Source organism: Peromyscus californicus, unplaced genomic scaffold (assembly GCF_007827085.1).
Source record: "Peromyscus californicus insignis strain IS unplaced genomic scaffold, ASM782708v3 Scaffold_7__1_contigs__length_154581171, whole genome shotgun sequence".
Taxonomy (NCBI): Eukaryota; Metazoa; Chordata; class Mammalia; order Rodentia; family Cricetidae; genus Peromyscus; species Peromyscus californicus.
In genome coordinates, this window is record NW_026294595.1 from 129941423 (window position 1) to 129956781 (window position 15359).

Here is a 15359-nt window from a genome sequence, read left to right on the forward strand (position 1 = left end):
AAAGTGGCCAGTCACACAGAGCATATCTGCTTCTGAGAAGGAAAGATCACCTTAACAAGAAAGCCCTTATACAAGTGAACACACCTGTCACCACACTGTTCTGCCTGCTTTGCCCCGTCTATGGACATTTCTCCTCAGCCATCTTACTGTTTCCTTCTCTTAAATGTTGGGGTTCTCTGGGCCTGGGGAGATGGCTCAGCCTGTAAAGTGTTCGTTATGCATGCACAAAGACCTGAATTCTGATCCCCAGCACCCACGTTAAGCTAGGTGTGGGTGTGTGTCTGTAACACTCTCTCCTCATGCTGGGGAAGTGGAAGGTGGAGACAGGTGAATCCCCAGAACTTGCTGGCTAGCCGCTAGTCTAGCTAGTTGGTGAGTTCCAGGTTCAGCGACAGACTATCTAAAAAAAAAAAAGTGGAGGGCAACAGAGGAAGAAGACACTGGATATCAACCTCTGGCATCCACATGTATGCACATATGTGAACATGCACACACATGTGCACACACACATACATACACAAAGATGTTGAGGTTCTCTAGGCATTCTCTACCCTTGCTCTATTCTCTATGCACTTTTGTTCCTAAGGTTTCATCTGCACTGTATAAGTTAACTCCCAAATTCATGCTCTTTGTTCTAGAAATCAGAAGCATGTATCACAGGTCTGTACTGCAAACTCAGCACATCCAAATGGAAATTTGTTGCTGCTAGAACTTGCTTCTCCTGAATCTTCCTACTGCTAATGAAATGAAAGGCATTCCTGAGTCCTATTTAAGTTCACTCTCCCTGTTACCTATGTTACTAACTCAGAAATGCCTCCACCTGTGCTCTGTATTGTTATAACCCTAGCCTGGACCCCTACATGGGTCTTCTTGACAATGGTATCAGCCTTCTTCCACGGTCTCTGTCACAAATATCTCCTCTCAGTCCAATAAAGCAATAAAGGCTGAAGCACTAGCTTTACAAGTTTTCATCACTGCTAAGTTCCTGGATAGTTCATGTGCCCTTTCCCTGCTTGAAACTTTAATGGCTTCCTTCCTCAGTTATGATAAAATAGTTTGTAACATACATTTGTGTCTATCTGTGTGTGTTATGCATATACATGTGGAAGCAGAGGCCAATATTGAGGGATCTTCTTCAGTGGCTCTCTGCCTTATCTCTTGAGCAGGGTCTCTCACTGAATCTGGAGCCCACTGTTTCAGCTAGACTGGCCAGCCAGTGAGCCTCCAGGATCTGCCTTTCTCTGCCCTCCACCCCCACGTCCTAGGGGTAGAGATGCTTGCCATCATGCTTGGCTTTAATGTGGGGGTAGGGATCCAGTGCTTGCACAGTAAGTACTTTATTGACTGAGCCATCTCCCCAATCCCAAATTTCCTGAAATATTTTCAGTGCTCTTTGTTTGTTTGCTTTTTTTTTTCAAGACAGGGTTTCTCTGTGTAGCTTTGGAGCCTGACCAGGAACTCGCTCTGTAGATCAGGCTGGCCTTGAACTCACAGAGATCTGCCAGGCTCTGCCTCCCAAGTGCTGGGATTAAAGGTGTGCGCCACCACTGCCGCCACCCAGCTTCAGTGCTCTTTATAATATTCCCAGCCCATATTCCTGCCATCTCCAACTCTAGCCTCACCAGTTTCTCATTAACCTCTAGTCCAGTCCATGTGGTCATGGCCCACTGCTTTTGCTTAAGTGGTCTTCAGTTTAGAATGATCTTTCTCCTTTTCTACCTGGAAAACTCCAACCTATCCCTTAAGACCCAAGTGGAAAATCAAGTCAGTACGGCAGACATGATCCCTGCCCTCAAGAAGTTTCACAGCAAATAGGAAGGAATACAGCCAGGTATCCCCTTAGACCTCCTAGTGTGCACTATTCTGTTTCTCTGTAATCTACCCATAGGCTGTGCACTATTCTGTTTCTCTGTAATCTACCCATAGGCACCTCAAACTACCATTGTCCAAATTCTCCAGTGTAGTTCATCCAATCCCCTTGTATTCTCAGTTCCAGGGTGCTGGGAGATGCTCCATGCTGGGATCTGTGTTGCTTTCTCTTGTAACCACTAAGCCTGGGACTGTATCCATACCTCAAGTGCCAATAAGCACTGGCAAGAGCTTGCAGTCCTTCACTGGGCAGCTCTACAAAGGAGATCCACCTACCTCCACCCTCTCGCTGGGGCTTCAGTACAAAGTGGCTAGGAGCAGCGAGGGCTTCAGCAATGGCCTGGTCTCCTTCTTCACCCTGACAGGAGGCAGAAAGTGGTCACTAGAATGCAGGCTAACAAGACAGCTGAGGTTCTGCTACTCATGCACAGTGGCATGGCGGGGTGGGGGTGGGAGGTGGGGCACACACAGCAGGGGAAATCATCGTAAATGGCATCAGGCTAGACACTCCAATCTGGATGTGACCCTTAACTCCCTTGCAGCACTAAACATAGAACAGGCTCTTTAGAACTCTGCAGAAAGCCTGGAGAGTAGATACAGATGTTCCCTAATTCTCCCCACTCTCCTTAGACATTTCCCTAGGTTTCCATCCTTATCATAATCATTGCTGAGGGAATGGGTTTTAGTCCCCAGATTCTGGCCTCAAGGGTTCTCCAGAGCACCAAGGATGTAAGTCATAATGCCAGCTGCACTGTACCCTCCCCAACACATTTGGATCCAGGTTTCTGCTATGTGGCCTATGGCAGGAAAAAACACTACATACCATGTCCAGTGAATAGAGGCCAGCAAAGGTGGCCCGGAGGCGGGCCACAGCCTCAGGCTGGCCTGGGAGCAGCATTTCCAGCAGGCCCACCCTGCTCAGTTCCTGCTGCACCTTCTTAGTCCCAGCCAGCTGTGTGGCAATGTCTGGACACTTGGCAGCACATGATCTCTCTAGCAGTAGGCGTGCTTCCCAGTTCTGCGGAGGTAATAAAACCAAAGGGCCTTTACTTTACTGGATAGGTGCCAGACACTGTGCCTTTTAATCTTCAAGCTGATTATCGTTACAACATCCGTGTGAGGCAGATATGGCCTCTCAGTCTGTGGGATTCTTGCCTTTAGGGAGTTTGTGATCTAGCAAACTAATACAAGTTCATAATTAAATGGAAAATTACTAGCAAGGAAATGTCTTTGGGTATGAGGGACAGGGTCTCACTGTGCTATGTAGAACAGGCTGGCCTCAGATTCACAGAGATCCACCTGCTCTGTCTCCTTAGTGCTGGGATTAAAGGCGTGCGCCACCACATCCAGCAGAAAAGACATTTTGTAAGAGTATAGAAAAATTGATGAGTTTTTCTCCCCCATCTCTCTCTCTCTCCTTCACTCATTCTATCTTTTGAGACAGTCTCAGTAGCCAGGCTGGCCTGTAACTCCCTAGATATCCTGGGCTGTCCTACCTCTCAGCCTTCGGAGTACTAGGAGAGTTGTCATTTTAAACAGGATCTGGTTATGGAACCCAGGCTGGCCAGGGCTTGCAGTTGTCCTGCCCCAGCTTCCTGAGTGCCAGGATTATAGCATGTGCCACCACACCTGGCTGGATAAGGTTTGAAGAGCATGGGACTCTTGGTTATATACTTAGCTTCTCATTGTGCTCCAAATAAAATCCAACACTTCAAAATCTGGTTAACCATATAATCTTCAGCCTTTTATCAAATAAAGTCCATCTATCTTTTCATCCTGTTCTTTCAGTCAAAGCCAATTACCTCTCAACTAGGGATCCCCCCTCAAGCTGGATACAGTATTATATATTTGTAGGGTCCTGAGCACAAAGCAGGTCAGTTACAATAATGAGTTCCAGGGGCAGCCTGGGCTATAGAATATGAGTCTGTCTCAATAAACATAGCAAAATCAAAACTCAAAAACCATTTGTCCATTGTTTTTCTTCCTGTGCTCACCTCCCTGACCAGGCAGTGTATTCACCATGAGAACCAGACCCTCAGTGTCTGCCTTGTTTCCTGTTATGTCCCCACAGAACAGCGGGTTCTGACACTCCATAGGTGCTCAGTATCTGTTATTGTTGCTCAGGGAAGTGAAATGGGAGTAAGTCCCCGACAATAGGCAGTCTGACAGGTGAAACTCACCGGAGAGTGGGTCCTCAGGTAAACAGGATCATGTGAACAAAGGCCTGCAGCTGGCTAATCACAGGGTGAATAGTCTTGTGTTAGGAGCTTAGGATACAAGAGACAGGGAAACACCAGAGGATCATGCCTCTGAGCTCTGGTCCCCATTCTCAGGCACTGGGTAGAAAACCGCCTTTGTCCAGATTACAGACTCCTGTCCACAGCTGGAGCAAGGCTAGGGCCTAAAGCATATATCCTGCCCCCTCCCCAGTGCTGTCCACTGGAGCAGCTTTACCTGATCTTCATCAGTCATTGAACTACTGGTCTGGTGTTCTGGGCAGTCATAGAGGTCCAGAACATAAGACTAGAAAAACATCTCACAGAGAAAGCAAAACCAAACACAAGAGTCCTCTAACAAGTCACAAAGCCTTGAAGCTCTGTGTCCACGTTCTAAGCATAGGTGAGCGGCTCCGTGCATACCACTTCCTTCCTTAGCGCACTCTCTTCTCCTCTGCCTCCCTGTCCTGAAACTCGGGTCTGTTTTCCTTCTCCAGCACTCTAACCACTTCTCTGGTCAAAAGGACGTTCCCTAAAGCTGTCCTTCGGAAGAGCAGCACCCTGTAGAGCTCAGTCCCAAGGAACTCTAAGTGAATATAAATCTCACAGGTCCCTTCATTTTCATGTGTAGCTGAGAGCCTGGACGGGTGGGAAAGCGACTCATAGTCATGACTCTCAGCTCGCCACCCAGGGTATCGTAAAAAAGATTTATTTTTATCTTATGTATGTGAGTGTTTTCTGCATGCATGTATGTGTACTGTGTGTGTGCCTGGTGCCTGTGGAGGCCAGAAGAGGCCACTGGATCTCCTGGAACTGGAGTTACAGATGGTTATACACTGCCATGTGGTTGAGAACTAAACCTGGGTCCTCTACAAAAGCAGTAAGTGCTCTTAACTGCTGACCCTCTCCCCAGGCCTTCTTTCTTCCTTTCTTTTCTTCCTTTCTTCCTTCCTTCCTTCCTTCCTTCCTTCCTTCCTTCCTTTCTTTCTTTCTTTCTTTCTTTCTTTCTTTCTTTCTTTCTTTCTTTTAAATCCATGAAAGCAGGGCTGTTCAGCCTTTCCTCCATGATATAGATACTAACAGCAGCGAGAAGAACAGCATATTCAGAATGCAATGGTCTGAGAGTCAGAAATCCTGGGAAATTCTTGTGGGATTTTAGACAAGCCTCTGCATGGCTCCAAACCTTAGTTTCCTCACCTGTGTAATGGGGATAATAATAAGTCTCACAGGATGGTTGTAAGAGTTAAATAAAATGTGTAGAAAGTAATTTTTGAAACTACATAGCAGTTAGCGGGATGAGGTAATATCAGGATTGCCATGAACATAAATGAGAACATGATAAAACAAACAAACAAAAAACCTTTCTGATTCAAATAAAGGAGAAATAAGGAAAATAAAATGGAGCTGGGCATGATGACTCATGCCTGGACTGTCAGTACTTGGAAGGCTGAGGCAGGAGATTGCGACTCATTGAGGCTACATAGAGCTTCAGGTCAGCCTGGGCTACAAAGGAAGACCTTGCTCCTCCCTACCCAAAGAAAAAGCCACAGAAAAGAACAAACAAAGGCAGGTGGGAGGGTGGCCTGGAACTCTTGCATCAGCTAGTGAGGGCTGACTGGATCTACTCTCCCCAGATCTTTGTTCAGAGCTGCTAAATTGGGCAGCTCAAAATCACACCATGGAAGTCAGCAATGCTATAAATTGGGGGTCTTCCTCTTAGAAAGATGTTCATTCACCAACATATCTCCAGACAATGTGTGAACAGCTGAAACACTACAGGTAGATTCCTGAGGTCCTAAAGACCCTGTAGAGTGAAAGGTAACAAAACACTTGCAAGAAGAAAGGCATTTCCAGCAGCAGTGCCCTGAGCAAGAGGTGAAGCAGAGTTATGATGCTTGAGCTGGGTTTTGGTGGCGCTCTGGTAGGTCCCTGGAGGGAGAGAATGGTCTAATAGAAAATACCAACCTGTGGATTATACTGACTGGGCATGTAGCCATCTCGGAAGTAAACCACAGCAACTTCCTGGCCATCCCTGTAACACAGGATGAAAAAACCTTCTGAATGAAATTATTACTGATGTGTTCAGTGGTTCAGTCTATTTCAGGATACATCAGAGTACATGTGGCAGTCCATAAGGCAAGCCTGGGGCAGGAGTTCACTAGAATTGGTGAAAGCAGAAACTTAGCACTTCTGTTAAAAACAGGTGTGCAACACACAATGCTTTAGAATATTCTGGACCTAAATTCATTTTAAGAAGGCTACAGGGAAACAAGGAGGTTAGCATAGGTAAAATTAAAAACACATGTATCCAAAATTTGGGGTGGAGGAATCATACTGCTATGATCAGCAAAACAGAACTAAATTTCTTATTTCTATGGCTTAAAGTAGCAGAAACCAGACAGTCTAAGATCTCTAAAACCAGTGGTGGGGATGTGCAAAAACCTGACTCTAATTAAGGTAAGTTCTTCCCCTTTCCCTAGTTCATGTTATCTAGTTTATCTAAAAAGTAAACCAGCTACTTTGTTTTATTATGATAACAGCACATTTTGAAATATCTGAAGTGGGATTATGAAAGTCCATAAAGGCTCTTAACTTTTTTGTTACTTTGTTTTTTGAGACAGGGCTTCTTATATCCCAGGATGACCTTGAGCTCACTTTATACTTGAGAATGACCCAGAACACCTGATCTTCCTGCCTCCACTTCTCAAGTGCTAGGATTACAAATGTGTGCCATCACTCCTGGCTACCTTTTGTTTTTAGACAGGGTCTCACTATGTAGCTTTCTATGTTTCTGGAACTTTCTATGTAAACCAGTCTGGCTTAGAACTCAGAGATCTGCCTGCCTCTGTCTCCAGAGTGCTGAAACTAAAGGCATGTGCCACCATGCCCAGCCCTGACTAGGTCTAACTATGTAAGCTGCAGTGCTACCCAAGTATGTCGTACTAAAGCTACAGTGTGATGGCCCATGGGAAAAATAGGGCCTGGTTTAGAAGACAAATTGAGGCTATAGACCAGAGTAGCAACCACATGGGTAAGAATGAGCCTGCACCCCTGCCTGCCCAGCCCAACTGCTCAGGCCTGTCTTGACTAGCCACAAAGAGAGGCAAGAAAATTTTTAGAACCTCAGAGTTCTACATGAAAACCAAGGTTATCTTTAAGGATGATACCCTTATCCAGAAGGTCAACAGCTCTGATATATCCTGTTAGAAGCAGAGCATGGCTAGACATTTCTAAAATTTCCTGGAAGGATGAGGTATTTCAGAAATTAGGAGAAAAGAAAACAAGCTATCATAATTCCCAGAAGAAAAGCTCTTGAGTGATAGGAGCTACCAAGAGAGGTTCTTAATCCAGCTGTCTAGTGGCTCCTTGGGGATGCTTACACAAACAACCTTCGGTTTTGGTCTAGGGAACCCCTTTCAGAAACATCTTCAAATCTTCGTCGGATTACATGGATGTTCCTGGGAAAGAAAGGTGAGAATCAGAGATAGTGGGTGTGGTGTTTGGAATGGCCTTCCCACTTGGGGCCACACCTGAAGGTCTCTCCCTTCACTTGCCTGTCCAGCAGCTCATTCTCTATGGCACGCTGGTCAAATATGTTCCTTTCTTTCTCTTGAGCGATCAGTAGCACCACAGCACTGGAGAAAGAGCAGAAGTGAGCAAGGCTGCTACAGGGCTTGTCCCTCCTGCCACTCCCTTCAGATGAGGTAAGAACACAGTGTCTCAAGCAGTCCTGCTGATGCAGGCTGTAATCCCCACACTCGGGGTGGGGGTGGGGGCGGGGCCAAGAAGATGGTTAATTTGAGGCCAGTCTGGGCTACAAAGCAAGACCCTGTGTCAAAACAGAAAGGAGGGACTGAGAAGGTGACTGGGTCAGTCAAATGCTTGCCAAGCAAGCATAAGGACCCGAGTTTGAGCTCCAGAACCCACTTGAAAAAAAAAAAAAAGCTAGGCAGTATGTCTGTCATCCCATCACTGGGGAAGCAGGGGCAGGAGGATCTCTGGGGCTTGCGGGCAAGGCAATCCAGGCAAACTGGTAAGCTCCAAGTTCAGTGAGAGACTGTCTCAAAACTACAATGGAGAGAGATTGAAGAAGACACTAGACATTGACTTGGCCTCCACAGGCATGTACACACAAAACCGACAGACAGACAGACAAGAGACAGAATACAGCTTCCCTGCAAGAACAGATGCTGCCTCAAATTAGGACTGTCTGAGGCAACAACACATTTCTTACAAACAGGAAACTTGTGGGGTAGGCATCTCTTGTCTGTTCTCTAGTAGGAGATGAGATATTGTAATGATAGCAAATATCATACAACTTAAAATTTAGACTTAAAACCATCTATCCTTACCCACTTTTTGCCCTAGAAGACATCTTGAGCCATGTATGATGGCACACTCTTGTGATCCCAGCACTCAGGTAGTAAAGGCAAGATAACCAGGGGTTTAAGACTGGCCTGGGCCAGTAGTGGAACATGGCTTTAATCCCAGCACTCAGGAGGCAGAGGCAGGCCTCCTTGAGTTAGAGGCTAGCCTGGTCTATAGAGTGAGTTCCAGGACAGCCAGGGCTACCCAGAAAAAACAAAAAAACAACAACAAAAAACCCAAACTTTTGTTTTGAAAAACAAAAACAAACAAGACAAAACTGGCCTGGGCTACATGAAACCCTATCTTAATAAACAACAGAAAACCTAACACAGTGATACGGTGATTCAAAAATCTGTCTGGGAAAATAAACACTGAGGGATGTCTTGTAAATCAACAACAATGCTGGGGTCAGATACTAATGACTCCATTATCAGACAATAAAGGATATGATCCAAGAGTGGAGTTCTTACGTGAAAAAAAAAAAGAACTAAATGGAACTCTCCAGGGGCAACTACAAACAAGACATCATCTCTGGGGACCTCTTAGCAGTTCTGTGATGTCCACAGGGCCACATTTGGTCTCAGTATTAATGGGATCACTAACGCTTACTGAGCCTGCTCCTCTCTGTTTATCCACAGGTTTCTTAAAGAAGCAGGGGCTTGAACACTCAGGAAAAAGCTTATACCAGTTGAGATATTCTCAGTGTTAAACACAGGCTCTTCCCTCTCTCAACTAGACTCATAAGGCCGGTGTTTTATAGTACCAAACTCCCTTTCTGCTATAGCTGCTCTGTTTTGTACCCATGGCCTCTTGCTCAAACCCCTGGAAGTCCAGACTTTGGCTTAGTACTCTAGGCATAGATTCTGTACTGACCTCTTATCTATCTCTGCTTTTTCCAACCTTAGCTGAACTTCTTAGTCGAAACTGTGTTCACTTGACTTCTTTCTACTTGGCTAAATACTCTTCTAGCCTGCCTCAAGTCAAGAGGACAGATAGGACATTTAAACTGAAAACTGACTTAAGCTGGGATCTGCAATACAAAGTGGAAATAGTTTCTCAGAAGTCATCTTGCCTTGAGAGGCCCAAGGGCCAAAGGTCTTGGTCTTCATTTTGTATCCTGAAACACTCTGCTCATGGGTAGGTGTTTGGGGTGGGTGGGTAGGGTGGCACCTGGCCCAGGATGGCTCACCTCCAAGAAGAGGCAAAGGAGGAAGCCTGGAGGCTGGAGGCTGAAATGGAATTTCATACACTGGCTAATTAAGCCAGCCTTTCCACTTGCCAAACAATAGGAGCCAGACTCAGAAAACACACTCTACCTCCTATTGCCTTCAGTTCTGAGAAATCTGGACAAAGTGGACTTGGAAAGCTGTCAGTTGAGGAAGGTGAACTGGAAATAGCACGCAGGCTGGGAGAGAGGACCCAACAATCCTAGTCCTGGCTCTGCCAATGACTTGTGGTGTCCTTGAGCAGGTCAGTCAACTTCCTTCTCTGAGCCTTGTCTCATTTATGAAATAGAAGTGTTAATCAGATCATATGTCCCAATCTTTTAATATCAATAATCATCCTTCTTCTACTCATTCTAACTATGGGCCCTGTATTTTACTGTTGTTGTCTTAAAGATTTAATTTATTTATGCATGCATGACTGTGTGGTTGCATGCCACGTACATGCAGGTGCCCTCAGAGGCCAAAGAGGGCATCCGATTCCCTGGAGCTAGAGCTATAGGTGGTTGTAAGAGACCCCGTGTAGGAGCTGGGGGTCAGACTCGGTCCTCTGGAAGATCAGGAAGCACTCTTAGCCTCTCAGCATCTCTCCGACCCTAGGCCCTGTGTTTTGAATGCATTTGTTTAACTGAAATCATAATTTTATAGAATGTTGTGAGCAACCCATATGGGAATTGAACTCAGGTCCTTTGAAAGAGCAATATATGCTCTTAACTGTGAACCAACTCTCCAGGCCCACTGAAATCACAATTTTATAACCAGGACTGGTGGTGCGTGTATATAACTCCCTACTTGGGAGGCTAGAGCAGAAGGATTGTCATGAGTTCAAGGCCAGTGGAGGCTATGTAACAAGACCCTGTCTCAAAAGCAAACAAGACTGGGGAGACAGCTGTGTGGTAGAGTACTCTCCTGGCACACACAAGGCCCTAGATTTGATCCTCAGCATGACCAAAAAAGTTCTTTAAAAAGCAAACAAAATTATAATTTAATTCTCAGATTTCTTTTCTTAAAAACTTTTTTTTTTTGAGGCAGAGTCTTGCTATATATTCCTGGTACAAGACTCACTATATAGCTCAGACTGGCCTTGAACTAAAAGGCCACCCTCCTATCTCAGCTTCCTGAGTACAGGAATTACAGGTGTGGTTTTGTTTTTTGAGAAAGGATCTTGATACATAGAGTTGGCTAACCTGGAACTTGCTATGTAGACTAAGCTGGCCTTGAACTCAGAGACCCACCTGCCTCTGCCTTCTGAGTGCTGAGATTAAAGGTGTATAACACCATGCCCAGCTCAAGACAAAAACAAATCTCAGAGAAAAGACGTGCCAAGGTTATATGCTTGCTCAGGAGACGAGCCTTACCCACTCTGACAGCGGGTAAAGCCAGTGCCTGCTCAGGGGCCACAAAGCTTTTACCCACCAGTGCCTAACTCAGGGCATGTGAGTGTTTCCTCCCCACATTACCCTTGGCCTGGCGAGAGACTTCCTCTGCGGCGTTTGTCACTGGCAGTTTCTCAGGTGACCCCATCCCCTGACTTCACTTTCTTAAAATGGAACTTGGCAGAGGATTCTACTTGACATACTGTTTGTCCACCTTGTAAATGCTCAGAACTTGAGGCTTCCTGGAACTGAGTGAAGCTTAGCAAGCCTAGAAAGGCTCACTTGGAGGCAACAGTACCATTACATATGCAGGTTCCAGGAGCTTAGCACCGGGTCCTACTACCAACTCACCAACTGCCTTCGAGCAAGTCACTGTGCCTCTCTGAACCTCAGTTTCCTGATCTGTAGAACGGGAAGAGGACCAGCACCACCTCAGAGCGCTCGCTCTGAGAGCTCAGAGAGACCCTGGGTGGAAACACTCGGCACAGGTGGGCTGTGCTCACACTGCGCAGCTGCTAGCAGTGGCCTCTCAGCTATCTGCAAGTCACTTACCTAGCATCTTCACACATCTGGAACATGGTTGAGAAACAGGAAGAAAGCAAAGAAAACACTTCTAAGCAGTTAAAATGGACACCATGAAATTCCCAGATCAAACCTGACCTCACTGAAGAAGGTCCTCACGCCTCTTACACATGATCATAACAACCAGGATCCCTGTGTTTCCCCAAATCACAAGGTGGGAGGCAGAGGGATAGCAGCAGAGGAGTTCTATTGCAGGCACACTGACAGCAGTAAATGTAGAAGTGGATGGTGAAGAGGCCAGCGTCACAGAGCTAATGGACAGGAACTTAAAGCCAGCAGCACAGGCGCTTCTAACCCTAGCTAGTGTGGCACCAGTGTGTTACAGCAACATGCAATCACTGTCCATCATCACGATGAACCCCACGCCACAAGGGAACACTACGTGAGAGTTAGCATCTCTTATTTTAGAAGGAACCCAGAACTCCACTAATATATTTTTGGCACTTAAATGTGTAAGTTTCTATTCCTAGAAACACCCCTTCCCCTACTGATGTCTAGCAAAGGAGAAGCTGCCCCACCCTTGAATGCTGACACTAAAGTGAGATACTACTACCATCTTTCCACATTCTTACTTAGCTGAGCCATAGAGTTCCCAGGCTTTGGCGATCCCCAGGGCTAGTCCCTTGCTGGGATTATTGGAGAGGATCTTGGCAGCTTCTTTGGTCTTTTGCAGGACGTTGAGAACATGTCTGTTGGAAGAAAGATAGCTGCTGAGTAATTGGATGGACCAGGATACCCTTCTGCCCATGACCTCACAGATACATATAGGAACATTACTCTGAAAATCAGCCAAGTGCTTAAAGGCTCCTTACCACCATTCCTGGAGGACACACCACAGCTGGGATATGCTGAGCCGTCCATACCTAGATGTACATGCCCAGAGGAGTCCCGAGACCCCCGTGTGGCCACTCTAAACCAACTCAGTTTCTAAGGGAGCTGGAGCCCCTCACCTTGGGCTCCCAGGTGCTATATGGAATCCTGCTGCAGACCATATGGAACTGTAGTGAGCATGATGGCCAAGAAACCACTACTGTGGCCCAGCTCTCAGACGGGAGTTTCTGAATTCCCCTCTGCTTTGGATTCAGAACTGCTTTCAGGCCTCAGATACATCAGAGGCCTCTTGAAGGCATCATTCTCTCAGCCTGGAGGGTTAATTTGTACAGAGAGAGGAGGGACTACTATGCTATGAGGTCTCTTCTTTGTCTGGCATAGAAGACATCTGATTTCAAGTAGAAAACTGCTATGGGGAGAAGATGGAGGCATGGAGAAACCATGATTCAGGGCCCAGGAAGGTACAGTCACAGAAGGAGATCCTTGGCTTAGCCAGTGACTATCCGTCCATTGAACTCTTCCCCACAATGTGCTCCACAGCTGCCCTGGGAACCCACCGGTGCACAGCAGGAGTTCGGGAGGCCAGGCCCGCAAAGCTGGCAGAGATCGTGTTGATTTCGATCTGTTTCAGGGCCGTGGAACCATCTGTGCTGCACTGGAACATGTAATCTGAGCGATTCAGGCCCAGGAACACAGTCTGTGGAGAAAACTGAAGGCTGAGGACACGGGCCCGGGGGCTGCTCTGGAGGTCTAGCCACATCGCACTCTGTAGAGCTAAGGAGGACCAATACTCCCAAATACCAATACCAATACTCCCAAACCCAGAGGATTCATTCTATCATCCCCGGACTGGTCCCTGTATGGAGGCCCAGTTGAGACCAGTCCAAGGGAGATTCTTACAAGGAAAGACTGAGGCCAATTGTTCTAGTCAAAACAAAACAAAAACAAAATACCAGAGAGCAAAGAGACAAGTTCCAGACAAAGGAAGGGCTAGGAATGGGTACCTGGGCAATGCCCTCTTTCAGGACTTGCTTGTAGATATCAAAGAGACGGGCCGTATAGTCGTCCTTTTTGATGGTGCTAGAGAAGAAAAGAACATTTCAGGCTACACAAGACCCTACAGGCCATGAGTCCCACCCCTACCCACCCCTACCCACCCACCTCTAGATGATTTCTGGGTCGTCAATACCCATTCCAACCTAGCAGAAAATAGTGCCTAATAATCTACTCTAGAGCCAGATGACCTGGGTTCAGATCCAAGCTCTACCAGACACTGTGAGCAATCTCAGTGAATCCTATCTCCTCTCTGTATCTTAGTTTGTTCAACTGTGAAGTGAGGAGGAAAACAGTTGCTTATAAAATAGGCTTGTGGGGAAGAGTAAACGACAGCATGGTCTTTAAAAATTCAAACATCTTGAATAACTGATGGCTGATACGTTTTCTGGCTGACCTCAAGTTAACTCTCCAGAGCTCCCCCTGCACTCTGGTCACCTCCCAGGCAAGTTTCCTCCTCCTCCTCCTCCTCCTCCTCCTCCTCCTCCTCCTCCTCCTCTCCCTCCTCCTCCTCCTCCTCCTCCAGGGCAGTTTGCTGTAGGCCTGCAGGTTTTTCAGGCCCAAGGTACATATCCTGGTTTCTTTTGTAGGTTTACCCTCACGTGATACCACTTCCTTGGAGAAGCCTCGCTATCTGTGTCAGATTCCTTTCTAGGTGCTCCCACAGCACTGTGAATGTCTCCTTTACAGAGCTGACTGAAGATGCAGTTGTCACTTTATTATATGGCAACTAATGTCATCTCTCCTGTTGGGCTAGAGACCACAAACAGGTGGGGCTGGATCTAAATGGGCTCATCATCTCAGCCGAGTGTGCTGCTGTGGCATGTGACGTGCTAGGGGCTCATCCAGAAGGGTTTTCGGGAGCCTTAGGAAGAAGTCCAGCAAGGAGGAGTCCACAAGTCCTTAACACCACGTTGTTGCTTCTCAAGATTCAGGGCAAACTCTGTGTCCAGCCAGGCAAGGCCCGTAGGCTGACCTAGTTACAGAAGTTTGTGGTGGAGCAGTGTGGGGCAGGCAAGTAGCTGTCTTGAAGGCTCTCTAGAGGATGAGTTCTTTCACTGGGGCCTTGCTTAGCCCTCGGTGAGGAGAGGAGTGTCCCCAGCTGGGCCTCAGCCTCCAAGAAAAGTAGAACACATTTTCTCTTCTCTGAAAAAGAGATACCTATCAACCCCAGGCTCTAGGCTACTGTTTTCCCTTGAGGGGGTGGTGGTGGTATGTATACAGAGAGGAACAGGGAAGGTTGAATTACTGAGATGGGCTTCGGAGCAGGTCTCCCACATAATCACATTGTCAAGTGTAAAGGAACTAAACCTGGCTGCTTGTAGTGAGCATAAGCAAGCCCATCGAGAGAAAGAGGGTGGTAACAGGGTTCACATATTCATGAACCCCTGGATTGTTGGTTCCAAGGCAATGGTTTCCAAACTTCATATGATTATTATTCCTTCTCACATTCAACCTGTTACCAAAGAGCACACATCTGAGAAAGATTTGGTCTCTAACAAAATAATCTAGTTTTCCATTGAAAACTTAATCATAGATACACAGTTATACACATATAGCACACATATAAAGCATTTATATATATAGTCAATTCTAAAATCAGCAATTTATACTTAATTCCAAAATTAACCAAGAAATTTCACTTGCCTTAGGACCTGAAGTGGGAGGAGAGGATCTAGCGAGAAAAGGCAAGGGAATGACTACCTACTTGGATCTTGGGTATGGCTCAGTCTGCATTTTGTCCTACCCAAAGATATGAGGCTTTAGGTGACAAGAAAAAGTCATTTAAAAAATTAAACACATCCTTCTAATGGTGGGATGAAGAAAGAAGGGCCTTTGCT

General features: G+C 46.4%; 1 protein-coding gene across 2 annotated transcripts in view; it reads right to left on the reverse strand.

Moving 5' to 3' along the window:
• The window catches only part of Gss (glutathione synthetase), a 31003-nt gene that overhangs the window by 1806 nt on the left and 13838 nt on the right, over positions 1-15359 (reverse strand). For both annotated transcript variants that reach the window (XM_052725543.1, XM_052725544.1), the window contains exons 4-11: positions 13470-13545; positions 13023-13162; positions 12207-12323; positions 7640-7720; positions 7466-7543; positions 6051-6117; positions 2693-2887; positions 2146-2227 (exon numbers count right to left, since the gene is read on the reverse strand). In XM_052725543.1, coding sequence (XP_052581503.1) covers positions 2146-2227; positions 2693-2887; positions 6051-6117; positions 7466-7543; positions 7640-7720; positions 12207-12323; positions 13023-13162; positions 13470-13545 — 836 coding nt within the window. The remainder of the gene's footprint in view (positions 1-2145; positions 2228-2692; positions 2888-6050; positions 6118-7465; positions 7544-7639; positions 7721-12206; positions 12324-13022; positions 13163-13469; positions 13546-15359) is intronic.